The sequence below is a fragment of the Anoplopoma fimbria genome, chromosome 9, assembly GCF_027596085.1.
Source record: "Anoplopoma fimbria isolate UVic2021 breed Golden Eagle Sablefish chromosome 9, Afim_UVic_2022, whole genome shotgun sequence".
Lineage (NCBI taxonomy): Eukaryota > Metazoa > Chordata > Actinopteri > Perciformes > Anoplopomatidae > Anoplopoma > Anoplopoma fimbria.
The window spans coordinates 17,149,790-17,177,371 of record NC_072457.1 but is presented as its reverse complement, the minus strand read 5'-3'; the positions used below and the strand labels follow the sequence as shown (position 1 = coordinate 17,177,371).

Below are 27,582 nucleotides of genomic sequence, written 5' to 3'. Positions count from 1 at the left end.
CCTGTTAGTGCTGCTTTTTGATTTCTTTTTTTCCCAAACCATTTACATTTCAAATACAGATTAGAATTTATAATATTTATTGTCAGCCCAAATCTGCAGTAGGCTGATATCGGGTAATATATCAGCTGTCAAATGTGAGTTAGCAAAGACAGAACGGACAAAGACAATAGACAAAACAGCTAAATCTGCCTGTATTTGTAAATACAGTATAAAATAAATGTTATCCCATTTGAATATTTAATCATTAACCAACCATTGTTTCTCTCTTTGCTAATGCAGGTTCATCTTGACCAACCATCAGACTGGATTCGCTTCTTTTTTTGGCCCAAGATGAAGTGTTGAGGTTAATATTGAATACAGCAACCTCTGTGTTTTATCAATATATACAAAGCAATCCAAATGAACAATTCAGGAGGCCGCTGATCACCACTGAATCCTGCTTTCAAGGTTGGAGAAGGATACTTCAAACCTGAAAAACCTGAAGCTACTAGCAATCTCCATCTTCCGCACATAAAAGGCCCAGTTTTTCACATTTTTGTCGAGGTCATTTTTAGGACATTGCTCCAGAGAGGCTGTGGGAGGGTTTTATCCAAGCCTCGGAGCTCTCCGCTGGGGAAGGAAGCAAAGGAAAGGCCCTGGAAGTCCCTGGAGAAGAGGGCAAACTTGAAAACGGACCTTAGCTGGAAAGCTGACGGTTACATAACTAACATGCACGGTCTTCCACTGACACAGTGGAACAAGGAGAACATGATTGGTTATATGTTGCCATTGCTGGCTGATGTATGAGACAATAATACACATAACCCCGGGCGCTCCAGATTGACGCTGTAATTTCAGCTCTTTTCCAAACAATTCATTTACATGGATACCAATGGATGTTCTACTGGCTTTCCCTCCAGATGTTTTGGAAAGAACCACACCACCACCACCACCTCCTGCTTTTTGTCTTCCAATCACATCCCTGATGCAGCCGGCAGGTGAGCTGGTGTGAATCAGCCACCTGCAGCGTTTAGGGATGCCCCGACACAGGAAAACCAGGCTACTCTACTGGCCCGTTTACAGACTGCTGTTTCTAATAAGAGTCCTGGACTGAAAGCAAGTTGTCTCCTTCTCTAACAGAGAGCAAGGGCTTATCACTTTTTATTTGCAAAAACTTTTTCTCACATTGCTACAGCTGCCCTAACTGCTTATCTTTGGGTGCTAAACACTTTAGGTTGACGTGATTCGCACACATTTTGCTTATCAACAACAAGCCCATTTCCAATTTCAGGTCTTGCCTTTCTTTTTTTTCTGTTCAAGCTTTCTGCTCCATTTTCTTTTCAGCCTCATTTCATTTCCTCCAGTTTCTTTTCGTCTTTCTGTAAGTTCATCTCCTACCAAAACAGCCTACCTCTGCCAACTGTGGTACCTCACTAAACTCCCATCTATACACCAGTCAAATCAAACTGAGCGAGTTCACTTCATCAGTTCAGCTTAAGTTCCCCGTTTGTCAGGATTGGATTGGACTTCCACTGCACCAAATCGTTTAAGGAGTGTTTTAATGGAAGGGTCCAAGTAGTGTTTCTATATCTCAATAACAGCCATGTTTTGTTAATTGCACTATTATCATGTTCTTCACTAAGCCTTTATTTGCCTTCCTATCATAAAGCAGACGTCCGGTTTATAGGCTGATTTTACTCAAATGGAGACAGACCAGTCAGAACTATCAGTTTATATTGGCTTGTATAAGTAATTGATTGACATGTTGGGTAGAACAGAGTGAAACCAGTGTTGTGTATTTACCTGCAACTCTGCGGCTTATTTCTTCATCCCACCTTCCCACCTGTTTTCTGGCTGACAGAAAAAAAAGGCTTTTACATCAGAGTGACTTGTGGGCTTATTTTAATCTCTCTCACACACACACACACACACACACACACACACACACACACACACACACACAGTCGATCTGGATTGACCTAAGAACCTAAGACGACAAGCGATCGCTCCTCCTCCCGTGTCAGTGTGGTGAAGAGTGTTTTCCACTCGTCCACGTGAAAGAGGAAGCCCCCCTCATTTATCCCCCCATCCCTTTTGTATCTGTCCTTTTCATTTTTTTATTTTTTTTTGCTAATCCATCATTTCATCCCCCAAACTACAAATCCACACAATACCCCAGACCCAAAGAAACATATTAACTCTGAGTGATAAATTCCACGGCATATAGCAGTTGCTGAACCGACTCACACACCACTACACAAAGGAAGTGATGCCAGGAGGTAGCAGCAAGAGTGGAGGGCGGGGTCCGTCCTCGTCACCCCTCCCCCATACAGTGGTCCCGCCCACCAGACCCCTGAGACCCTCCCGCTACGTCCCGGTGTCGGCAGCCACCTTCTTCCTTGTTGGCTCCACCACGCTCTTTTTCTGCTTCACGTAAGTAGCAACTGTTTATAAGCTGCAATGAAATTCATATTTGATATTAAACATAATATAAAGGAGGCTAGAGAGCAGGGCCTTGTTCTTTGTTTGGACGACCGAGTTTGCTTGATTGGATTGGTGATGATTTGATACAAGTCTAGATTGTTTTCACAGTAAGCCCCGCCCACACTGCCAGCCTGAGCAATGCGTGAGCGTCGTGGAACCTCTTGCTTTTTATTTTTTATAAATAAAAATGCTGTGTGTCTGTGTGGACAGCGCACACGTGGGAGACGTTTGGCGTAACACGTCCTTAAAGCTGCAATAAACAATATTCTTGTATTAATGGATAAATGACCATGTATAATGAGAGGTGTTGCAGAGGGTTTCCCACAGAGAATTACCACCAACTGCATGTCCCTCAGCTCTTTCGACTGTTTGTGTCTTTCAGCTTATTGTTTTGGTTTCATGGCCTGAAACTGTATTGTTGTTCACAGCTCTCATCAGCGTTGCTTCCAGCCGCAGAAGGTAGCACTCACAAGCACCTTTTAAAAGTCAGTGCTGAGCCCTGTTCACAGACAGTATCTTAATGTAACAGACTGGATCGGAGTCTCCCGGTTTTCAAATCAGAATTATGTAACATGTTTGATCTTTCAAACAAAGATCCACCCCCAGTAACTGAAATAAGTTCCAATAAGAAACCTGTATCATGTTAAATTTCTCATGTTTATAACAACCAAATTTAATGAAATTCCGAGTTACATTTTATTTTGTCGAGATGTCTTCATCTCTCAATACACACTGTATTTGTTTACTAGTGGACCTTGATTGCTCCAATATGGCGAACGCACAGAAGCATAGCGGCGACATACAGCAGCATCCAAAGAGGAACCTACCTTTCTATATTTATGCTGATTGGCTAGCCAGCTCAGGCGTAAAAACACGGTCAGAATCCATGCCTCTAACTCGTAACTAGTAGCTTGTAACGTCAGTGTTGCATTCAAAGATAGGAATTTTGTGTACGTCCCTCACTTTGTGAAACCTAACTGTTGAAAATGTTCCCGCACTAATTTTAAATGCACATACACAACATATTTCTACAGACATAGATCTTTTTACACATTTGCAAATTATATCCGTATGCACAAAACTCATGCCCAACACTTTCCGTCATGTGCAAAGCATTATTTCACATTCTTAAACGTGATTTTTTTTTTTTTTTTTTTTTTTTTTTTTCACAAATGCACATACAAATGCAGGCTGTTATATTATTTCACATCATTTCACAAGCTCAAAGTATGAATTACCCTAAATTGCGTCCATGAAGCGTCACTAACTAACTGAATTCAGGTTTGGGTACACAAGTTTCTGTGAGATCCAAAGTCCCTGGAATCAACACTTTGGAATCATTTAGTAAAAACCTCCAGATGTGCGGTTCTGCCTCTTGACTGACTCGTCTGGTGTGTGCGCTCTTATGATAAAAATCTGTTAAATCTGTCGTTGTGTCTGTGGTCTCTGGTGGTGGTGGTGGGGGGGGCGCATGCTGGCAGATGGAACCGCGACACCAGACCGTGGAACCATACTAGTCAATTTTCTCGATCAAGAGTAAAACATGGAGAGACAATTTCACAGTTGTAAACTTTCCAAATGTGTCCCAGTTTATTTCCTGTTGCATTATATGAGAATAACATCAGCTAATAGGAAGTGATCAAACTGCCAGTCTTTAAGTCACCCGCTCTACCTCATGAGCCACAGTCCAGAGACGGCAGGGAAGCAGTTGTTGGCAATAACGATCTTAGCTCACAGGCTCGCTTCAACAGTGCTAAATGGTAAATAGACTGTACTTGTATGGTGCTTTTCTAGTCTCTCGACCACTCAAAGCGCTTTAACACTACATCTTCATTCACCCATTCACACCCATTCATACACTTTACACGTTACCAGGGCAACCATGAGGACCATCTAATCATTCACACCCATTGGTTGTAAGTGTTTCGCCCAAGGACACATGGATCAGACTCTCGGATTGAAGGACAACCCGCTCTACCACTGAGCCACAGTCGCCCAATGCTCATTCAATATGTATCAAAACATATAAATATAACACTGTACTACAATCAAGAGTACAATCCTATAATCAGCACTGAACCAATAATATCAGAGCGAATCATAGTTTAGACTCTCCATTCATGTTAACTTTTTTCAAAATAAGAGGGCCCTGTCATTCAAGATAACTTCATCCAAGAACACATCAGACCTGAAGCTGTGTTTTGAAGAACACAACTTTGTATTTCGGCTGGATGAAATGCTTAGTTAGATAAGCTGAATAGAGAATGGGGGCAGTAACAGCAGAGTGATGACCGGGAAGAACACAGTTCTACATCGCCAATAGAAGACAGATCATTTCGGTCTTACTTTTATTGTCCTTTAATAACTTTACAGCCACAGCAGTCTTCACTTCTATTACAATCCCCCATAGGCGAAGGGCTTTGTGTATTTCTTTAGGATTTGAAAAAAACAAACTGTTACCCACTCCTCGTGAAAACAGTAAATCTTTTTCCTTTTATTGGCCTGCCTGTTTTTCTCCGTTCATTATCAAATCTGGTTTGTGCTTGCTAGTCTTCTAGCAACATCGCTCAAAGCTACGGGGTCGTTCATGGAACCAAACGTGGAAGCAGCAACTCATTTAATTGGCAGCTGATTGGCAAATAATCATTTTAAGTCAGAAGGGAGCAGGATGTCTGTGAATTTGATGTGATAGAAATTTAGGAAAGTTATTTATCAAGCTTTAGTGTGCCACTCAGAATCGGGTAGAGAGCTACTGTTATTGATGTTTAATGTGCTGATACTCCGAAGAGAAATATTTGTCCAGACTAAAAACAGTCTGTTAGAGTTAAAAAACAAAAAACATGTGGACTGAACTGAGGTCGTTTCACTTGTAAACAGGATTTTCAGATTTATCCGCCTTAATGTGGCCTTCATCTTCATGAGTGTCTCTGACAGAATTCTATAAGTCAATAGTGTTGTCGTCCTGATCTTCCTGACACCTCACTCTGGAGGATGCTTGTGTGTGGGAGAAGGAAAACTAGTGGTGAGAAGTTTGAGTGTGAGAAGAAGTGTCTGTGGGAGTAACAACGTGTATCTGGTTTAAATGTGAGAACGTGTGTGTGTGTGTGTGTGTGTGTGTGTGTGTGTGTGTGTGTGTGTGTGTGTGTGTGTGTGTGTGTGTGTGTGTGTGTGTGTGTGTGTGTGTGTGTGTGTGTGTGTGTGTGTGTGTGTGTGTGTGTGTGTAAGTGAGAAAATCTAATCTGTGTTTGTGTTTGTGGTCAGTGTGGTGGGCTGTCAGCTCTGTGCTTCAGATTAGTGAGGAGAAAATAGGCCAACATCTGTCACTCAAAAGCCCATGATCCTCTCTGCTTCAGTCTCCCTGGGTCTGTTGGTGTTTGTGTCCCTGCAGTCACACTTCCTGTTATTGTCTCACTGGTAAAATAATACACTAAACAAAAAGGCAGACATTAGTTTTAGTAAAAACATAAAAAAAACTCCTTGGAGACCATAACGCGGTAGAATGGTTGTAATTCCTTTTATATGTTGGCTTGGTGTTTTCATTAAGGAAAAAGATCATTTGCGTATATGATATTCATATAGTGACAAAACAGCAGCACACGGTGTGACCAGCCATTGCCAGCTTTATTTATTCCCAAAACATTCTTCATATCGATGTCAAAAACCTGTTTTGGTCAAACCGTGAGTTCGTCATTTTGGGAAACACACTTGTGTGCTGTCTTGGATTAGCTTTGCTCAATGACTGGAAGCAGTCGGCAATGTCAATCAAATGTGACAAAATGTGCTTTCATACAGCTCCAAATATCATATTCACACATTTTGTAGATTTGTAGAAATGAAAAGCAAATCATGAGGGAAAAAAATATCCTTTTTAGGGGCTTGGTCAATGATTCAGCTCACTTTGAATCATCCTACGCTTTTACAGGTTTGAGTTTATGTACATGTTATAATTATATCTCTAATAATCTTAAACCAACTCTAAATCCAGTAATGTAAAATCATCTGTAATCCAATCAAACCCCAGTTATCAACATATGGAGAACAACTGTTTTGGATGTAACAGATGAAATAAATATCAGTCTAAAAATTTCTCAGGTAATATTAACATGATGATTATTGTCAGTCTGAATGTTAAAGCAGCAAAGAGTGGCCCTGCAGCTTGTCTTCCAGGAACCACAGCCTCACTGTCATTACAAACTGAACAATATAATGTGACAGAATCTTGGTCTTGTTTGTCCTCTGAGTGTCGGGCTGTCCTCTGTGTTCATGTCTCAGGTGTCCGTGGCTCTCGGAGCGTTTCTCAGTAGCCGTGCCCATCTACAATGGAGTCATCTTCCTGTTTGTTTTGGCTAACTTCTGCATGGCCACATTCATGGACCCCGGCATCTTCCCGAGAGGTGAGTGCATGGATGGTAGAATATACTGTATAGTGTGTTTGATGTTGGTTATAGGCCAGTAAATACTGTCCGCACCATGTTGATATTGCTGTTGTTGCAAAATGTTAGGTTTGCCTTTTGGCTTCATTTTTTAAAGTACATACCATCAATTCAATTTATTTGAATATCCAAATATCACAAATTTCCCTCAGAGGGCTTTACAAACTGTACAGCATACAACATCCTCTGTCCCTCCCTTTGGATAAGGAGAAACTCTCAAAATTCTTCTAACATTTTGATAGCCTCAAAAAGATGAAAATGTTCTCCGCTTGTATCCAACAGGCAGATTTTTGGTGGATCAGTAAAGGGAGGAGTTGAAGCAGAATATTTTAAATGTGATCAGGGCTCACACTGCAGACATATTAACTGACCCACAGCATTGGCTAACTGACTGTCTGGTTATTTAATTGATGTGTAGTTGATCTAGGCAAGGCGAAAATAGGTCCAACTATCTTTAGAGCAGGATCATCAGATTTTTCACTTATCTGTGATTTTCTGCCGTTTTAAGTAGGAATATTGAGCATGTCTAATGGTTCAATATGTTACATTTCAAGTTTTTGTGTAAGTGTGCTATCATGAGTGTGTTTTCTGTTCCTGTCTCTGCAGCTGAGGAGGACGAGGACAAAGAGGATGATTTTCGGGCTCCCCTCTACAAGACTGTGGAGATCAGAGGAATCCAGGTCAGGATGAAGTGGTGTTCAACCTGCCGCTTCTACAGGCCGCCCCGGTGCTCGCACTGCTCCGTCTGTGACAACTGTGTCGAGGTGTGCTCACACTCACCCATTCACCACTTACATAGAATAAATGACATGTGTTTATTGATGTGTCAAAGTACCCAATACAGCTGCACCATGCACACTTAGCCCGACATAGGCCAACATTATAATCCAGTAACAATCCAGTTCAGATATGTAAAACTGCATCAAACATCAATCTACTGAAACACAGCTTTTCTTTAATGGTTACTATCCAGTGTTGATCTGTTGTGGAAAGACGGTTTGGACAGATGTTGGACAGCCTCTCTACATCCTTTGAAAGAGCAAAAAAATGAGGCTCAAAAACAACCAGTTGCAATAATACGTTAGATGCATGATATACCCGCAAAGAAACTTTTCTCCCGATTCACTTGAAGGAAATAAATTCCTGTGACAGCAAGCTTATCCAAAGTGCATTGGGTTAAAGCTATAAATAGCTGGTACCAGTCTATTAAACAACCTTTCGGATGGGCTTGGGACATCCCCAGACTCTTTTTATTTAAGGAACCTATTTTGATCTTGTCACCATGAACACATAAACACAAGAAGCTTGTGTCTTTTTTTTCATTTCACTTGTCTGCTCGTGTAGCTATCACATTTGTATAATGGTTGCAGGATAATGCAGTAGGAAGTGCAGTCTGACTTGGAAAAAGCCCGCTCTGCATCACCAGACAGTAGCCATATCAATTCTGACATGGCGGAATTTGAACTAACATGACTGAAGATCTACTTCTGCAGTCGGCATCGTCCCGGCTATTCCCTTAAGATGTGAATGTTTGTCTTTGTCTCATGACAACATGAAACATGGCCGATACTAGCTGACATGAATGAAAAGCCTCTACTTCTTCCACTCTGTTTACTGGTTGACTTTAGACATGTGTAGCTCTGAGCACCAACTTCTGACCAAACTAAGCTGTATCCGTGTAAATTCACTCCAAACCAGTTGATGTTGTTGACCAGTTAATTTGCTATTCTTTTTTGTAAAATGAAAAAACGTGTTACAGTTTCCATCCATCCATCCATTGAAATGAAAGCACACAGCTAGCATCAGTCGGCTAGTCCATTAAACTTTCCTACCCTCGCTAGTTGGCACCAGAAATACTGGTCAGTTAAACGTATCATTATCTTATTTATGTACACATTAAAAGTAGATGGACTGGATGTCCAGCTGCAAAAAGCCAAACTAGCTTATTAGCTAGCTAGCCGGCTAGCACGTATGCTACAGACTAAAGCTTGCGACCTAGCATGCTAAGAATCAAAGAAGCGGGCTGACAGTTCATCAAATATAATGGCGCACACACAGTTTGTGAGGCGCATTCATAACCAGGTGGCCGGAGCCGAATCTGGGGACATTTTGTTTTTGGTGGCATTTATAATGTGATTTGGTTATTGAAAAATGTGATGAAATTTGAACGATTTCAAATGTCACTTTATAAACTATGTATTTTTTTCTGATGTTTAACCTTATGTATTACATTGTTCTCAATTCTGACTGTTTTGTGAGAGTTTTCTTACTTTATACCAGTTTAAGTTTAAACTTTGTTTAAAACATCAGAAGAATTTGTCGTGAGGAAATCCCTAAAAAACTGCAAAACTTTTTTTTATACGATATAAAAAATATGTCCGTGAATATGCCATTAGACTACTAAACGTCAACACTAGAACACTAGTCCTTCTTTAGCTTAGTGGTGACCGTGCTGTAGTTCCTCTGTAGCCTAATGTTAGCTTTTTACCTCTGCTGATTGTATTCATGCTTCAAAAATCGAAAAAGTGCTGTTCATTTGTGAAAATGATTTTGCTAAAAAACACCTATAAGAATCATAAATGTTTATTTGCCACAGTGCTTATTTTCTACAGTAATTCAAAATCCAATGAAAGAAATACCATTGTGATTTTGTCGAGGGAACCAGTGCGAAGCTAACTTCCTATTGGGCGGCATTCCTGCACCACTCTGTAGACCCCTTCATTTGAGTCCTACTGGAGATTGGCCTGTGGAGAGCTGGCTGCAGACTGTAGCTTGTATAGTGTGAAACTTTTAAATATATTTTAATATTTACGACATTTGGGCAAAAGTGAAACATCCAAACAAATTCCCCAGCAGTTGTCTTTGTTAATATGCCACGTCAAATGGTGTGTAATGTCAATGTAAATTGCAGCTGCTGTATGAGGAAGTAAGGAATGATGCAACACTTTCTGATGGCTGTATTCATGCTGAAGAGTGCAGACAAATTCCATTTCTTTTTGTCTTACCACAGTGTCTTTTAACCCTCACAATACAGGACTTCGACCACCACTGTCCCTGGGTAAACAACTGCATCGGCAGGAGGAACTACCGCTACTTCTTCCTCTTCCTCCTGTCTCTGACAGCTCACATCATGGCCGTGTTTGGCTTTGGCCTGCTCTTCATCCTCTACCATCGCCAAAACGTCGACCGGCTGCACGCCATCGTCACGTATCCTTCAAGGATCTTTTCCATGTATTTTTGTCCTTTCCATTTTAATATTGCCAATTCCTGTCTACCTTGGCAATGACTTCCTTGTTAGCTTTGAATAGTTGTTATGGTTGTATCAGATGTCCTGAGGATGTATTTCAGGGTGGTGTTGGAAGATTTCTAGAGGGCACAACACTCATTTTATACATTGACATCAAGTTAAAAAAAAAAAAAAAAAAGGTCCTACTATGTGAATTGGCTACGATGGGGATTAACATCATAACCATTAATACAATTGGGTTCATTGATTCCACAAGAGTCTCAGCTTTCCAGTCATCCATAGAAACCATTGTCATTCACATACCTTGAGCTTAGAGGTCAATGGACTCCTGTAAATATGACCATGCCAGTTTTTCCCTAGCCAAAATGTAGCCTAACTTTGCAATGTAATTTAGCATTCTTTCTATCAAGCACCATGTACTGTATATAAATATCCAAATCAAATGAAATCTATGAAAGATTTTCCTTAACCCCCCTGTGCTCTCAGGCTGGCTGTAATGTGTGTTGCAGGCCTGTTCTTCATCCCTGTTGCTGGCCTCACTGGTTTCCACATAGTGCTTGTGGCCAGAGGCAGGACTACCAACGAACAGGTAGGACAAATGAAATAGTCGAGTCCCAGAAATCCTGCAATTGATATTAAAAAATGTACAGTAGGACATCTAACAAACGGAGGCGCTTTAAGGTGGAAAGAAATGGTGTCGCAACAGTTACTTTGGACGGATGCCAAACCAGAAAAATTCACAATTTTACAATTTGACATGCGCTTTTTCACATTCTCCACACAGTTCAACACACATGATTATCCAACTGGGCACATGCCTGTACTCTAGGTAACTGCAGACCAAGCCTCGCCTAGCGGCCTCTTGAACCAAGAGAAATCAATACACTGTATAAAACTAGTATATCCAGAAACCGACTGTACATTATATAATGACAAATTATAGCATTGATCATAGTTTCTTTCTGTCAGGCATTATTCCCTAAATTCTATAATTTCTAAATTACTCAGTTCCAGTAAAATCACACTTTTTTTCTGCTGCAAGCAGGTGAGGCTTTCCATTTAAATCAAGAGTCCATGCCTTACATCATACTGTATCATGGTAACAACCTTTTGTACTCTAACCGTCCTCCCTCTGTTGGTGTCTCTGTTTTTCTTTCTCCAGGTAACAGGGAAGTTCCGAGGAGGCGTTAACCCCTTCACCAATGGCTGTTGGAAGAACGTCTCTCATGTCCTCTGCAGCTCACAGGCACCCAGGTACATTTTCTTTTTACTTTTCTCTTTTGAGCTACTACTCGCTCTTGAAGTCCATGCATAACCATCACATAGCCCAACAAAAGCATGTCTCCACCGAAAACCCATCAACACGCCTCAGTTTACTTAACATAATACATTCAAAGACACTCATTTTAGGGAGTAACAGAGAAGGAGTACTTGCAATAACATAAGCTTGATATTTGTAAACTGCACTGATGATAAGTAGCACATATTTTCCACCAAGAAGTTCCTGGTAAGTATAGTCTTATGAACTAAAAGGTTCCTTCAGCCTGTTGTTGTCTGACCTGGAGACGGAGGAGGGCTGCTGGTGGCCGTAGTGGTAAACACACAATGGGCCTGTCCTTCATACATATCGAAATAGAAAAGCAAACTTTGTTTTTTTCTCACTGCGACAAAATTTACTGCTACATAGTATTTCCTGATGCTCGTTGTAATGAGTTAGATAAAGAGGAAAATGAGACCAAGAGCGTCTGTTTTCACACTAAATCATCTACTAAATCGTGCTCTACAGCGCAACAGCTGTGAAACAATCAGAAAAAAACCGTTTGCAGAGAAGCGGCTAAAAAATTAAAGATTAACTTTACTTAAAATGTTATCAAGCAAAGAGAACTTCTCTCCATTCGTCCAAAAATGGTCCCAAATGGATACTAGAGTACTTCCTAGTTGTTATGAATGAAGCGGTAAAGTTCTACCTCCCGACCAGGGCCTGTTTGGAGAGTTAAATGTCCCCAGAACTGAATTTAGACCCTGGTCCATGGGGACGAAACAAAATGAGTTCCTCAAAAGGTTCCTAGTCCCTGCAGTCAAAAAGGGACCTCTAACTTATAACAACACGGTACTTGTGTAGTTCTTTGTCTTTATGATGTGGACACTCATTGTCTTTGTGTTCTCTGCAGGTATCTGGGCAGAAAGAAGTGTGTGCAGAGTGTGTGTGTGCAGCCTCCCTTTCTGCGGCCACAGCTGACAGAGGCCCAGCTGGCTGCAAAGATCCTGGACAACGGCATACATGGAGACCTGCACCGGGTAAGACCAGCTGGACAGCTGATCATAAATAGTTCAGGGTCATTGCTCTGTTTGATTTAAACGCCAACTGTTTGATTTAAAAAAGAATTGTGTTTGCCAGTAGGTGAACACATGTGATGTAAGGGCACTGTGCTTATACGCTGGTCCAGATGGCAGCAAGAGGTTTAAGAAGTGTTTGAAATTCAAGAGCCAGAAATCCTCGATGGTCACATCAGTTAATGCAAAGCAGCCCAGTCTATCCAGCCGTTTCATTCTGCTTCCAAATTGATCCGTTTAACTTTACAATGTAGCCTACACAACTATTGTTGAATGATGTCGTTTTTCATATCGCAATATAAAACATGAAACATTTTTTTCCAATATCATGCAGCTCTACACTAAAGGCCATAACCTTTGGTTCACATCATTGTCACGTGTAGAAGTGACTGTGTTCATTATGTTTCTCCACTCATTCATTCAGGTTTTTCTGTCACTGGTATGTGCTTACATTAATTGTATATAAATTGATAACAACAATTAGTCAACCATACTTCAGTCAACTGATTGTGATTCTTTGATTTTCCATGTGACTTCTATCCAGTCTAAGTCCAGTCTGGAGATGATGGAGAGCCAGTCATGTGACGCTGAGCCTCCTCCTCCTCCTAAACCAGAGCTCCGCTACCCTGGAATCACCAGAGGAAACACAGAGGGTAAGGCTTTCTGACTCTCAAGGACTTTGTCTCAACTTCCTCTTGTAAAAATCTGATCTGATGTGATTCTAAGTTGACTTTACAGTCTGATTTTGGATGCTTTATCTCCCCTCATGCAGAGTGCAGTCTACTGAACAAAGCCCCTCCCACTCCCACCATGTACAAATACAGGCCGACCTACAGCCCCGGCAAGAACCACACAGCGCTCACACACGCTTATGCGAACCAGGTAATCCACACATAAGCACACAGGTGAGACCGCCAGGTGATGAACAAGGACAGTCAAGTCAAAACATTTTTTGGGGGGGGCGAAATATCCCAAATCACAAATCTGCGAAAAGGGTCTTTACATCTGTACTGCATACAACACTCTCTGTCCTTAGACCCTTGATTCAGCAACGGGAAACTAGTCCAAAAAACTTTGAACACAGAAAAAAAGGAAGAAAGCTCAGTAGGGGCAACAGAGGAGGGAAAGTATTTTCCTTTTAGCAAAATGCTCAGAGTGAATTTATCAGTGGGCAACAGTGTGTAGTTTAGAAGTCAAGGGCTTTTATTGTGAAAGGTAAGAACTGTAGTGTATCTGGTCTGTGCTGCTTATGTCGGGTCGAAAGGAGCAATAAAGTTCTCCGTCTTGGTTCAGACTCCGGAGTCTCCCTGTTGTAGTTTTTCTACATGTCCTATGACATATTGACTAAGGTAGCAGACTCTGCACTGTAAACCTAGAAGCAACTGCAAAGACAAAAACCATCTGTCCTCAGGGATGGTGTGTATGTTTGTGTTTCTGATCAGATAGTTCTTTTCCATTTGTCTGCCTCTGCTTCTTTTATTGATTTATTTCTAATGCATCTCATTTTTGTTTGTGTTTTCCTTTTGATTTCCTGTCGGTCATCTGGGTTTGGTTTCTCAGTGGCTTTCTGTTGATCAGTATCAGTAAGTGATTGTTCTGAGAGCATTTTTTTCTTCTTTTATCTTCTCTTTTTTCCCCCGCCCCTTTCTGTTTGCTCCGGACATGGGTGAAATACTGCTTGAACACGTTTGAAATGCTTAGTGATAAAACTCATCCGTCTCCGGAGCATAAGGCTGCTAGAGAGTCATTTCTCTGTTAAAATCAAAGGACTCCTGAATACATCTGGATTCATACAGATAAGTTGGTTGTACTCAGTATTTGTACCCATGTCTGGCCCAGATCCTACCACTTCTCTATCCAGCACAATGTTGTTTTGATTCTCCTTCATTTCTCCCTGATTAGAAATGTGTCTCCTGTAGATTCTCTCCAGAGTTTGTCAAAAGAAAAGGTTCCCTGTAGCTCGGATGTAGTAGGAAAAGCTCCAATTGACCTCCATTTGGTATTTTGAAGTTTCAGTAATGTCCTTCTAGTAGTTTGAACTTTTTTCTATATTTCTGTTAAATTCAAGTTTGGACAACAGTTTCTTTTTAAAATTCATGAATGATATTTTGTCTAAATTGATGATGGTTTGTGTGACCTCGAAACTCTTGCAACTACTTGTGAAGGGAGAGAAATACTCTTCTGTAGTATGTATGTTTTGTACAGATGGTTAGTACTCATGATTGACAATCCATCAGGGCTGAACCCAATACCAGTTTTGGGGCTTCGAAGCTTCAGTGAGGAATATTTCCTTCGATCAGTCGCCTCTTGCCTTCACTCCGTTAGTCAGTCAGTCAAAAAAAAGATCTTAGTCCGATATACAGCTGCTAGAAAAAGTTTTATGCCCCCACACGGTAAAACATGGCGGCTGGATGCATTATATTTGTATTCACTTTTATAGATCCAGTCCATTCTCATATCTCAGAACAACAAGAGGCAATTTCTTTAAATTTGACCAAAATGTCCACCTGGACTCGATGAATAGATTTTGGTTGTCAAAGGCCACTGTGACCTCATGAAAACAATTTTTTTGGCAGCATTCGTATGCTAATTGTGACAACTTGACACAAATTTCTAACAGGATCAAATGATGACGTGATGACATTTAGGACGGACATGGATATAAACTGCAACATGACCGTACAGTAGCCATGTACCGTAGCCATGTACCGTAGCCATGTACCGTAGCCATGTACCGTAGCCATGTACCGTTCCCGTTCAGTCAGGAGTAACAAATATAGTCGAGCAGGATTCTTTTAATTTAATTTAATTTGTTCTCCCCAAGCTTTTAAGGGGCCCTTAACATTGTCGGGCCATCAGGCTGAGTCCAGATAAACTTGTGCTTTTAAACGGCGCTGAGAGGGGGGGAACGCAAGCTCACAAACTTTCCTCAAACTTAGGTCATTATTTACTTTTATTATACTATATATACAGAACCAGTCAAAGGTTTGGACACACCTTCTCATTCAACTACTTTGAAGAATCTAACATATAAAACATATTCTGGTTTGTTGAGCATTTGTTTGTTTACCACATAATTCCATATGTGTTCCTTCATAGTTTGGATGTCTTCAATATTAATCTACAATGTAGAAAAAAATAAAGAAAAACCATTGAATGAGAAGGTGTGTCCAAACTTTTGACTGGTACTGTATTTATGCTTTATTTTGCTATTGTTGTCCAATTGTCAAGAGATGAGGACAAAAACCTTTGAAAATGTCCAATAATCACAACAAATAAACAACAGCAATCGACCCCAGAAAAATGAATTTGCTGAAATGAAGGCCTGTTTACAAATTAAAAATGAAATGGTCTGAGAATAACTCATAAGAACGATTCGTTATTAATAATTCATTTTTGATGCATAACTAGTAATGTAAGATTAGTTTTCCTAACCAAACGATTCATACAAACACTGATTTTGGCGTTGATTACCATGGCAACGGTTGAAACTTCGAAGAGGTGCTTACCTTTTAATTTAAGTGTAGAACAAAAGCTTTTTCTATTTGAATTCAGCCGCTACACACCATGAGAGAGGTGTGTTTACCTGTGCTAAGGGTACAACGCATCACAAACACAGGATAAGCTGCTAGAGGAACTATCTCCTTCTGGTTAGACACATTGGTGTGCAGAGCCAAAGTAGTCAAAGTAAACATATTGAATATCCATATGAAGCTTTTGAGACCAACAACATCAGTATTGAGTTCCTGTCTGGCAGGTGAGGTGTTGTGTCAGGATGTCAGCACTAGAGGGCGCTTCAGTGAAGCAGGAGTTCTTGCTCTCTACTCTGAGTTGCTCAGCTTCTTGTTGTTTCTTTTCCCTCCTGCTGCCCCCTCTCTCTTACACCTCCCCTCTTCTTTCTCCTCCCCGTGCCTCCTCCAGTTAAGTCGAGGCGAGAGTGTTGGCAGTGCCAGGGACTCTTCCTCCTCCACCTCCTCCCTCCTTCAGGCCAGCCAGCAGCCTGGTTTCCGCTCCCAGCCCAGCCTGGACCGGAGGGACGCTTCATCTGACAGAGTGGGAGTGGGAGGAGGCAGGGAGAGGAGGGAGGGGAGAAGAGAGGTGGGGGGGGGAGGCATCCCTGGCTACTCCCTGGGCGGACGCTCGTACCCCTCCTTCTCCGACCCCACGGTCCTATCAGGAGTGGCCTCACGAACTTCCAGCTCCACGCACACCTCAGCGGGCGCCGTCCACGTCTCCGAGGCAACCACCGCCTCGGCCAGCTTCAAGAGCTTAGCCAATCAGACGCCCCCGCCTCACCACCCGGCCCGCAACGGGAGCCTGTCATATGACAACTTACTGGCAGGTGGTGATGATTTTGAAAAAGGGGTAGTGGCGGGTTCAGCAGCCCCTGAGGTTTCCTCTGGGAGACCCTGCACGCCAGCAGCAGGCGGCTACAACTCCCCCTTCCTGTCGTCGCAGCAGAGAGAAGCTGAGATGCACTCCCAGTCCGCCCAGTCGCCCCATCACTACCACCGCCCATCCCACCACCACCAACACTCCTTTCTCCATCGCTCCTCTTCCTCCACTTCGTCCTCCCCGCCGCCTCCTCCAGAGAGGGAGCGCCTGCTAGCGGAGCTCCACCCTGGCTCCCACCCACCCCCGGCCAATCACGCCTCGGCTCCCCCATCTTCCTCTGCCCCGCCTCCCCCACATCATCACCACCACCATCACCACCACCACCACGGCCATCATCACCACCACCATTCCTCCTCCTCCTCTTCCTCTACCTCCCGCCCTCCTCGCTTCGCTGCCCCTCATGCACCTCCCCACCATGCCTATCCCTATCGGACCCGCTCCACTGACACCCCTCTGGGAGCCTCCTCCACCTCCACCACCCACCCTCCCCGCTCCCCACACCCTCCACCTCTGGGCAAGTCGCTCTCTTACTCGAGTGCCGCCGCCGCTGAAATGCAGTACCGGCTGGTCCGAAAGGCTTCTGCGTCAGCCGGAGCGAATGCGGCGGGGGTGGGAGGAGGGAGGAGGAGGAGGAGGAGGAGGAAGTGGAGGGATGGGAGGAGGAGGAGGAGGAATACAAGCGCCAAAGTGAGTATGAATTTCACCTTTTGTCGGGACGATTGGTTTGCTGTTAACCCTGAAAAAAAACCACCTACCCGCCTGAAAACCTGACAACCTGATTGACTGCTCCTCCTGCTCCTCCTCTTCCCTTCTCTCCTCTTCCTCCTGCCAGATTTCCTGTGAGTTCTTCCTTCTTTCCCTTTGCTTGTTTCTGACTGTAATATGTGCTATGCTGTTGTGGTCTGCCTGTTTGTTCTAGTCCTCTGCATTATTATTAGAATTATACTAACCACCTTCTGCTTGGTCACCACATCATTCTGCTCCAGAGCTTTTCATTCTCCATCAGTACCCGCTCCATCAACGAGTGACAGTACAAAGCATGACGCAGCAGTGGAATAGGGGTTGGGAGGACTTGATGTTATACTCGGCCGGTAATTTTAGGTTTAGAATGAAAGAAACAATTAATGAATTAAGATGAACAGAAAAATAAGAAGAAATAAATTCAGTGTGCAGCAGTATTTTGGATAGAAACCGTGACAATATCCACATTTCTACCATCTTTTCAAACATATGTCACGTTAAAGAAAAGTCATCTTTAGAGTTCTGCAGTTTTTTGTTTTTTTTACTTGTTATTGGTTAGAAATCTGAAATAAAGTCTGTGTTTCATACAAGCTGAAGAGATTTTAACGTTTATTCTTCTATATAAAGTAAATACCCCTCTGGTGAATTTATAAGCAAACAGGTGTCTTAAAAAAGTGTCTAAATGAGACGACTTCAGGTCCTCACTAGAACACTAGTCCTCCTTTAGCTTAACGTGAAGTCATGTGACTACAGGTCCTCACTAGAACACTAGTCCTCCTTTAGCTTAACGTGAAGTCATGTGACTAAACGTCCTCACTAGAACACTAGTCCTCCTTTAGCTTAACGTGAAGTCATGTGACTAAACGTCCTCACTAGAACACTAGTCCTCCTTTAGCTTAACGTGAAGTCATGTGACTAAACGTCCTCACTAGAACACTAGTCCTCCTTTAGCTTAACGTGAAGTCATGTGACTACAGGTCCTCACTAGAACACTAGTCCTCCTTTAGCTTAACGTGAAGTCATGTGACTAAACGTCCTCACTAGAACACTAGTCCTCCTTTAGCTTAACGTGAAGTCATGTGACTGAACGTCCTCACTAGAACACTAGTCCTCCTTTAGCTTAGCGGTGGAGACGTGAAGTCATGTGACTAAACGTCCTCACTAGAACACTAGTCCTCCTTTAGCTTAACGTGAAGTCATGTGACTGAACGTCCTCACTAGAACACTAGTCCTCCTTTAGCTTAACGTGAAGTCATGTGATTAAACATCCTCACTAGAACACTAGTCCTCCTTTAGCTTAACGTGAAGTCATGTGACTGAATGTCCTCACTAGAACGCTAGTCCTCCTTTAGCTTAGCGGTGGAGACGTGAAGTCATGTGACCGTGGTGGAGTTCTTTTATAGCCTAACGCTAGCTTTTTACTTCAGCTGATTGTATTTATGCTCCAGAAATGTGTTGATAATGAATTGTTTTAAACGTGTGCGTGTGATACAACAGCATCTTTGCATTGAAATTTAGTATCAGCTGAATTCTTCTTGCCACATTCAAACTCCTGCACAGCAGCAGTTCGACTGTTTGATCTTCTGACATGTTTGCGAGCGTGACAGCATCCCTGTTGCTTTCTGTTTACTGTTCTCCACAACTGCACCTTGGTAGTTTGACCGCAGCGTCTCATTGTGTGTCTCATTGTGTCTCATTGTGTGTCTCATTGTGTGTCTCATTGTGTCCAGTTTGAATGTGGTATATTCTGGTTCACAGAGTACCAACTATTAAAGGCAAATCTGTTTCTGATCATTTCTCCAGCATAGGGAAAAATCCCAATAAATGATGAGTCTAATATTCATCCCGTTGTTATTGTCGGTGGTGTTGGCCCTCATAGTAAGACTGAACCTACATACAGACTGTGAACTATGTAGACTGAGCTTTGGGATGGAAGTAATGTGTAGATCAGCTGTGAGTAGTGTCAGACCTGATCTTTTTTTAACCCTGGTGGGTTTGACCCTTTTAGCTTGGTTTGTTTGTGCTAGTGTGAAATGAAATAAGCCCAGGATTTATTGATAGTAGATATGTGATTAGAATCATTTCAAAAGCTAAACTACTAGATCCCTCTGCTAACACCGGGATCATCAGCCAGAAGCACTTAATTCAGTCCATCAACAAATGTGTCACATATACTGTACATCCCATAGTAATGCTTCTTATGATTCGTTAATGTTCTCATCAGGAATGATTGTCATAGGAATGTCTCATGTGTTGTCCTGAGCTGTCACGCTGATCATCTTTGTGTTTTTCTCAAACCAGGGATGAGCTGATCCAGATGAAACCTCTGAGTCGGACCAACGGCGGCCAGCTCTTCTCCTCCACCTCCTCTTGCTCCGCCCCTTCCTCTCCCTCTCACCCAGTCAGAGTGTCCGCCCGGCCCGGATTGATCTATCCCAGCTCTGCATTGACGCAGAGTCCGGCCCACAAGCCTCAGGGCGGCGGGGTGAAGAAGGTCACGGGCGTCGGGGGCACCACCTATGAGATTTCTGTCTGAGTGGCATCCAGCCTCACGCTCGGCCACCAATCGGACCAAGAGGAGATGTTGCTGCCTCCTTCTGCCATTGAGGGAGAGATTTAAGACAACGAACCACTGACCGACTGTAGACCTGGACATAATATCTTTATCCAGATCTCGCTCCTCGTTGGCCCACTGACTGTAGAGCTAAACTGTGCTGGAACTGCCCTGCCTCTATCCATCCTCCTCAGTAACTGAGAGCAAGACCTGCACTGATGTAAGTCAGGACGACCTGCTACTTGGCCATGAAAGTCTGTTTTCTGGGATCTCACTGGACCAAACAGGAACAACAATGTGGGTTTTATCCTCACTGTAGCTCAGCAGACAGCACCATGGACTAGTTTGCTCTGGTCTGGGTGTTACATTATACAAGTGTCGCAGCGCAAAGCATTACCACTGCCAGGGTGAGGAGTTTGATCCCCACTGGGGCCACCAGAGAGCTCTGGATCGGCTGTGAGTCCAATCAGCACTTTTTGACTGAGGCTGCATTTGGGTCAATATTGGTGCAGATGTTTAATATTCTAACATTTCACCATTTTCAGGCTCACATTTGAAGCATCATCGCACACAAAAACCCGTCGAATTCAAAGTCAGGGCTTCCCATAGAACAGCAGTTTGGTGTAAACTACATGTGGGATCAGCCGCCTCAGATGAAGTCACAACAGCATCCTCCAAATGGAGTGATTTCATTGGACCATGAACACAAGTGGCATTGTTGTGATGCGTGGCGTCAGTAAAGCAGCCCGGGCAGAGACTCCGGAGCCTGTGGCCCCTCTCCTGGAGGCCGGCGTGCCCCACAGGAGGTCAGTAGGATCTATTCTGGACTGTGACCATCTAGCAATCGACGTTGCTGCGTGAATTGACTTGCCTTTTGATGCGGGGGTGAGAAGTGTGACATTGAAAAGAAACAAAAGTGGTGATTCCCTGTTTCTTTGATTCATTTGTTGATTTATTCCTAGATGTGAATATGATTCCATGTTTGTACAGAATGATGTGATTTTTTTTTTTTTTAAGTGGCGTTCGGACTGCAGCATGCACTACTATTACTACTAGCCACTATAGGCCACTGTGTTCGGCTGTGGACCAAGTGGTCTGTTTGAACAAACGGGACGGGAGGAAACTAAAGTGAACAAGGAAATCATGTTTCAGCCTTGTGTTGTCAAAGGGGACAAGGCTGACCTCTAGAGAATTCATTCCTCGAGCAATTGCCTTGAAAATTAAAGTGTTTTTATTTTATTTTATGTCACCTATTTAATTGGAAATTGTTTTATATGAATTTATATGGAAATATAGCTATTGATAAATGAAGAGTTTTTAATATTGACTGAAAAAAGGTTTGAGTTGTAATCTCTCAGACCGGACGCCTTATTTCAAACATGGTCTCACAGTCGGATTGCATCTTCAGTAATGATTTCAGTCGTGACTTCTCTGAAGAGAATAAAGCCACTGGCCCCAATACTGTCTTTAGACTACGTGTTCAAACTGGAGACCACATAAGTGAACGTCCTTGTGGTCTCCAAACTAATTTGAATTAACTTTTTTGAAGTGTGGCATGTGGGAAATAAATTCACCATTAAGTCATTAAGGCTGCTAGTCTGAGTAAAAATGTGTTTAATGGTAAAAAAAAAAAAAAAGTTGTGATGATGTAGTGGACACTTGTAAAGCAGTGCACCAAGTCTTCCTTCTCCCTGCTAAACATCGACTGTGCATTGTTTGCTAAAGATTTCAAGTCCAAAAACTCTTTCAAATTATTCAAATAATTCAAAAACATACAGCTGCTTTTTGAATTTCACAAATGTATCCGAGTGCTTTATGGGAGGAAGTCTAGCTCTTTGTGTGGCCATCTTGTTTCATTGCCCCCCCCCCCCAACAGTTGTTGGTTAGAGACCCGCTTACACAGATCCATATGGGAACGTCGCTGTGTCCATGTACGTGACTACGCTCGCCTCAACGCGACCTGCCTCATCGGACAGGTTTGGTAGTCAAAGGAGCGGCTGTAAAACGGTGGATAAACACATTTCGTGTCCTATAAGTTATTTAAAAAGGTTTATTTCAAAGCAGCAAAATCATGAAATGTGTTTTCATCAGCAGTAACGTAACAGGAGACAGTGAGCAGGTCTCAGCTGAGATCCCAACGTGAGCTCCATCTCACAGTTCATGTGTTCTGGAATGATCGAATGACAAAAAAACACATTGAAAATACAAGTAATGACATAATGGTAACATGTCCAAGTATGACTTTACAAGGAGCCTGTTTTCTCTGGAGTGTCACCTTAAATCTCCATCTTTGGCCATGTTGTCTTTGTGTCCAGTCTGGGACTCAAACAGGGACACCACAGGTCCACATTATAACCAGTTATGGTCAAAAGGGTAAAGCACACATGAAGAGAGTCCCATCTCTGATCTATGACATGACAAGAAAGGGAAAGTCTCTATTTCATTTCAGCTTCGATTTTGGGATTTGGCTGTGATTTGAGGACAGTAACTCAGAACGGTAGATGAAGATGAGCTTCTTTGCCTGTGTTTGTTTAGGACACGGTTGGGAAACAGACATTAATTAAAGACATGACAAATATGTGTGCTGTACAGCTGTGTTGTGTGTGTGTGTGTGCGCGTGTGTGCGTGCGTGCGCGTGCGTGGTGCAGGGATGGATTGATAATAAACGTAAAACAAAGAGGTGGAGCAGAGTAACTTTTTTCCCTTTTAAAGCAATTTGTGAACACAGTAAGTGCCGTTGCGGCCGTAGACTGGAGCACCGTCGGGGCAGATGAAGGTGACTGACCGCTCTTTAAGATAAAATAAGATAAGATAATCCTTTATTAGTCCCGCAGCGGGGAAATTTGCAATCCTTTATTACAGAGCTTTTTGGTAAAAGGTTCTCTATACGACATTCAGAGCATTAATATATCATCAAACAATCTATGTAAAAGGTATAGTGGAGACATGTCTCCCTGAGCAGAGAATGAAGTGTTATCAGAGCTGATGACCTCACAGCCAGCGCTCTGTATGCCTCTCATACAGCCGACCGAGAATCACACTGACGCTGTGGGAGGAGGGGCCAGCTATTGTTTCTCTGGTCACTCAGTGAAATGTGGAAATAAAACACTTGCTCAGCAGAGATAATATAGTAACTAACAATACTGTGAAGAACGAAGGCTGCACTGGAATGCTTCATGTGCACATTGTTTTATTGCATGGATATCAAGAACAGGCCAGCAGACTTCTCCGTTCATGTACAGGGGCAAATATACATACAAGCCTTGGAATGCAGATGAAATGAAATGCAACATGACAAAAGGTCAAAGAAGTATACAAAACAAAACAGTTTTAGTAATTAATCACGATTAAGGAAAAAAACTCACAGTATCTTCAAAAAGCTAATTTAACAGTGTATGTTTATCAGTTCACGACTACGATGGGAAAAAAGCTCTAAATCCCAATAAAATGTTAGCGAGAAATAATGCTGGAAAATGAAATCAAATGCCACAAAAACTTGTTTTTCTGGTCCTAAAAAATGTTAAAAGAAAAAAAGAATCTAAATCAACACCCAAGTTAATGTGTGAATGTCTCAGACAATGTGATGTGCTCTCATCAGGACCACACTTTAGCTTGACGCTGCCAACATGCTCTCACTTCATCATCATCTGATCACAGGTCTGTAGATGTGTCCGGCATAGAGTGCTGCAGGGTGACGTATGGCTGTAGGTCAACAGGAAGTGAACGTCACAAGGGAAAGGTCAGAGAATCATTACAGTCAGCGGTTTCATCCTCTGGACTGAGGCTGCTGAGTCACCCTGCCCTTCTCCGTTTTCATCACCGCTGTTGAGGGCGTGGCCATTTTTAAACAAACTTTATTGGAACTGTCTGAAAACATAAAAATACTGGCTACCATGTTGGCAACATAAGAATAGTCAAGAAAAAAAACAGTTTAAAACCAAAAAAAGGTGTTTTCAAAAAATAAATAAAAAAGAGGAAATGTCTCGCAAGTTAGAAGGCGTGGCGATGTTAACGAGGCCCTGTTCACTCCTGATGCCGCTCTACATACAGCAGGCAATGCACCAAGACGCATTAAGACCCGACGGCTCAGACCACATTTGGAGGAGGTCTGGGCCGCATTCGGTCACATTCTATTATTTTTCTTTTTCTTTCTGGAGACGTGTGAACATGGCCTGAGAGCTGAAGCTCGTCCGTCTGTCTCTCTCTCTCTCTCTGAGAGCCACAGACACTGAATACAAGAAGCAACAACAAACGAAGGAGAGTCAAATGAAATGAAATGAATGACAGAAGCAGCTTGGTCGGTCCACAGGGATGAACAGGGATACTGTCCAGCTGTCAGTAAACCGAGTAACACCACCCGACTAATGCAGTGTGTTCATGTAAAACAAGCGCTCCCATTTAGTACCTCTCATTTAACGCTGCAAATGAATACTACGGAGTTATCACTAAGTTTACATGAATATATTCATACAACGATTTTTAAAAATCTACTCTAATCTCATTAAATTAGTTGCATAAAAAAAATCTTAAAGAACAAAGTAGCATCACATTCACTGCTCCCTTCCTGTTAATTAGTAAGAACTCAACTGACAGTCACTCAGACTTCACAGCGTTGAAATGTGTGGTGTAGCCTGTTATAACTCCATGCATGTTTCCAGGCCTTCAAACACAAATACGGGACCAGGTTTTAGCATTACAACCCCCAAAAGCTGGTTGACTCTTTCCCAGTTTGCTCCTCTGCTCAAGTTCACACTAGTTCTCTTTGCTCTTTTATAGAGGGCCAACAGAATGACTGGGTTTAACTGAGGCTTGGTGTTAAATGATGCTGGAGATGGGCAGAAGTAATTCTCATGATCCAAAGCGACTCCAGTCCTGTTTTGATTCACGAGTGAGCAAACTTTGAGAGAAGAGAGGGAAGAGGAGGATGAGGAGGAGGAGGAGAAGGAGCTGACCTGGACACACAAGTTCCATCCAGAAGTGAAAGCTGAGTGCTGCAAACCGTCTTATTTGTCCTTCTTGGATTCCGACTCCAGAGCCTCGGCGGGGGCTCCCTGCTGCTCGCTCTCGTCCTCTTCGGGGACCGGAGGGAACTGGTATTGGCTGACCTTGTCCCCTTTGGTCTTGTTGAGCTTCTTGGATTTCTGGTAGAGTTCGTTCAGGTTGAACTCGCGGATGATGTTCTCCTGGTGGAGAGAGACAGAGACTGTTATCGACGTGAGTTCAGATTCATTATTGTCCATTATTCTGTCAGCGAGCTAACAGGAAGCCACAATGATCCACGACTGCTTTGTAGTCGCGCTGTGTCGTGTTCACTATAGCAGGTAATCTACCAGCCAGCATGGAGGCGTGTTCAAAGCATGGCGTCCCAGCCAGAGGAGGGAGACTACGGGTGATGAAGGCAGGAGGTGCAGCTCAGGAGCGCCTCACACCAACTAGTAAAATGTTCTTAGAGATTTCTTCACGAAAACGAGGGGGCTCCTCAAACATTAGCCTTTTTGGTGGAAGATTCCTGCTTGTTATTGCTTCATATTAGCTCCAGCTGAACTTAAGAACAGAAGAACACAGACTCTAGATTTTGTTCTCCATGGCTTACAGTGGGATTGTTTTAGGGGCTCTTTTTCTTGGCCGGCATGAACGGGGGGGCCGTTACAGCAACAAACAACTTGTTATGTACTTATAGACATGTGAGTATTGATTTAGGACCATTGAAAAAATATAAACCTGTCCTTATATGTTCATGATGTGCTAAAAGCTTTCAAATATACCACAAGAAAGGGTTAAATCAACTAGCTGTGGATATCACTTTAAATGAAGAAATAAACTGGTTAACTGTTGACATCTGTCCTCTCTGTGACATAAAACACAGACCTCTGGTGGGTTTAGTTGCAGCCAGTTATTTCCTTCTTTAAACACATTTGTTACATTTTTATTTAACATCGTTCTGGTACCTAGACCAAGGTGCTCTGGCAAAACCTGTTGTCGTTTTTCGGGCGCATGCTCATTGCACAAAGCAACACTGGGCAATGTGCAAACTGAGGAGACAACGTGAACGTTGGCTCTGTTTTACACGTCCACACGGGGACACAACAGCCAGCGAACATCTGCACTTTAGATGATCTGTACAGATGTGACTGAGCTTGATTTAGGTGTGATGTTAACTGCAGCTACGTCCACAGCACAACAGCATGGTGTGACTGAGTGAAGTGAGGTTCGCCATGAATATATAGATCACTTATTGATGACTACACGAGGCCTGTATTTTCTGAAGTGCACTGTCCAGTCTGACCTCTGTGAAGCTCCAGGATACGGCTCTACCCTTCTTGTCCACCTGGGGGCGCCGCATCACCTCCTTGCCTCCCTGAAACAACACCAGGGACGGAAGCTGCTTGGACAGCGGAGACGCAGACACCTTGTACCTGGAGAACAGATTTTAATCCACAGGAGAAAACATGGTCACATGTCTGGCCATGCCCAGCGATCTATGACACAAACGTCTTAAAGACAAAAGAGAAAGTAAACGTCTCACTTTTTGGAGACCTCTCCGTAACGTCCGATGTCCACCTTACCAAACTTGAGACCGGCACAGTTGTACCTGAAACACCAGAACAAACGAGTAACTCAAGCTACTCTTGTCAATGTCTCAGAGTGAGCTTTCTACTTCTGCCGAGTGGGCGGAGTCTTACTTGAGAGAGAGATCAGCGTAGACGGAGGCGAAGGACTGGCACTCTGGAGACCAGTTTGCGAAAAACTCAACAATCCACGTCACCCGACTGTCTTTGTCCAGCTCATCCTGAACACACACACACACACACACACACACACACACACACACACACACACACACACACACACACACACACACACACACACACACACACACACACACACACACACACACACACACACACACACACACACACACACACACACACTTAATGATTAAAAAGAAACTGTACACTTCTTTCATCTTGGTAATGGACAAGGTGCAACAACAAATTCTACCATTTTTACTCACATCGATGGTTTTGTCGCTGAAGTATTTGATGTACTCGGGCCCCATGTAAAGAGGAGGCTTACAGATCATCAAAAACACTGAAACACACAAAGGACCAACAGAAGAGGAGGACATTAGGACATTAAGGATGTTTGCTGAATTAGTGCTGATCAGTTAATTAACTGATCATCTGATCGGCTGAACTGGAGATATATTCGTAGCTCAACATTCACAAATAATGTTTTATTTATATACAACGTGGCTGCTTGAATGTCAGAATGTGTCAAAAGGAATATTTGGCTTTTCACCATCTTTCTGCAACAAGATATTATAACTATTAAAGCACGGGACCTTCTTCAGATGTGGATAACCGAGTTAGCTTTATTAGACTGATATTTCCAAGAGAGATTTTGGCATGGAT

General features: G+C 42.8%; 2 protein-coding genes across 3 annotated transcripts in view; one reads left to right on the top strand and one right to left on the bottom strand.

Moving 5' to 3' along the window:
• Window positions 1–328: 328 nt before the first annotated feature.
• Window positions 329–22,828, top strand: zdhhc5a (zinc finger DHHC-type palmitoyltransferase 5a). Its single transcript, XM_054604948.1, is given in 12 exon segments — window positions 329–2,412; window positions 6,736–6,857; window positions 7,503–7,660; window positions 9,931–10,103; window positions 10,630–10,732; window positions 11,306–11,397; window positions 12,315–12,441; window positions 13,022–13,130; window positions 13,250–13,359; window positions 16,399–17,517; window positions 17,519–17,559; window positions 19,915–22,828. Coding segments are annotated over 12 exon segments (2,553 nt in total). The 5' UTR covers window positions 329–2,248; the 3' UTR covers window positions 20,150–22,828.
• Window positions 22,829–23,349: 521 nt separating this feature from the next.
• Window positions 23,350–27,582, bottom strand: part of tmx2b (thioredoxin-related transmembrane protein 2b) — a 7,079-nt gene continuing 2,846 nt past the window's right edge. The window contains exons 4-9 of one of the 2 annotated variants that reach the window (XR_008531402.1): window positions 27,183–27,259; window positions 26,851–26,957; window positions 26,694–26,759; window positions 26,454–26,583; window positions 25,120–25,350; window positions 23,350–23,869 (exon numbers count right to left, since the gene is read on the bottom strand). Coding sequence is in view for 1 of the 2 variants with exons in the window: in XM_054604292.1 (XP_054460267.1) it covers window positions 25,171–25,350; window positions 26,454–26,583; window positions 26,694–26,759; window positions 26,851–26,957; window positions 27,183–27,259 (560 nt within the window). In the remaining variant the exon portion in view is untranslated. Of the gene's footprint in view, window positions 25,351–26,453; window positions 26,584–26,693; window positions 26,760–26,850; window positions 26,958–27,182; window positions 27,260–27,582 lie in introns of both variants that reach the window. The other variant, XM_054604292.1, reaches the window with a different exon arrangement.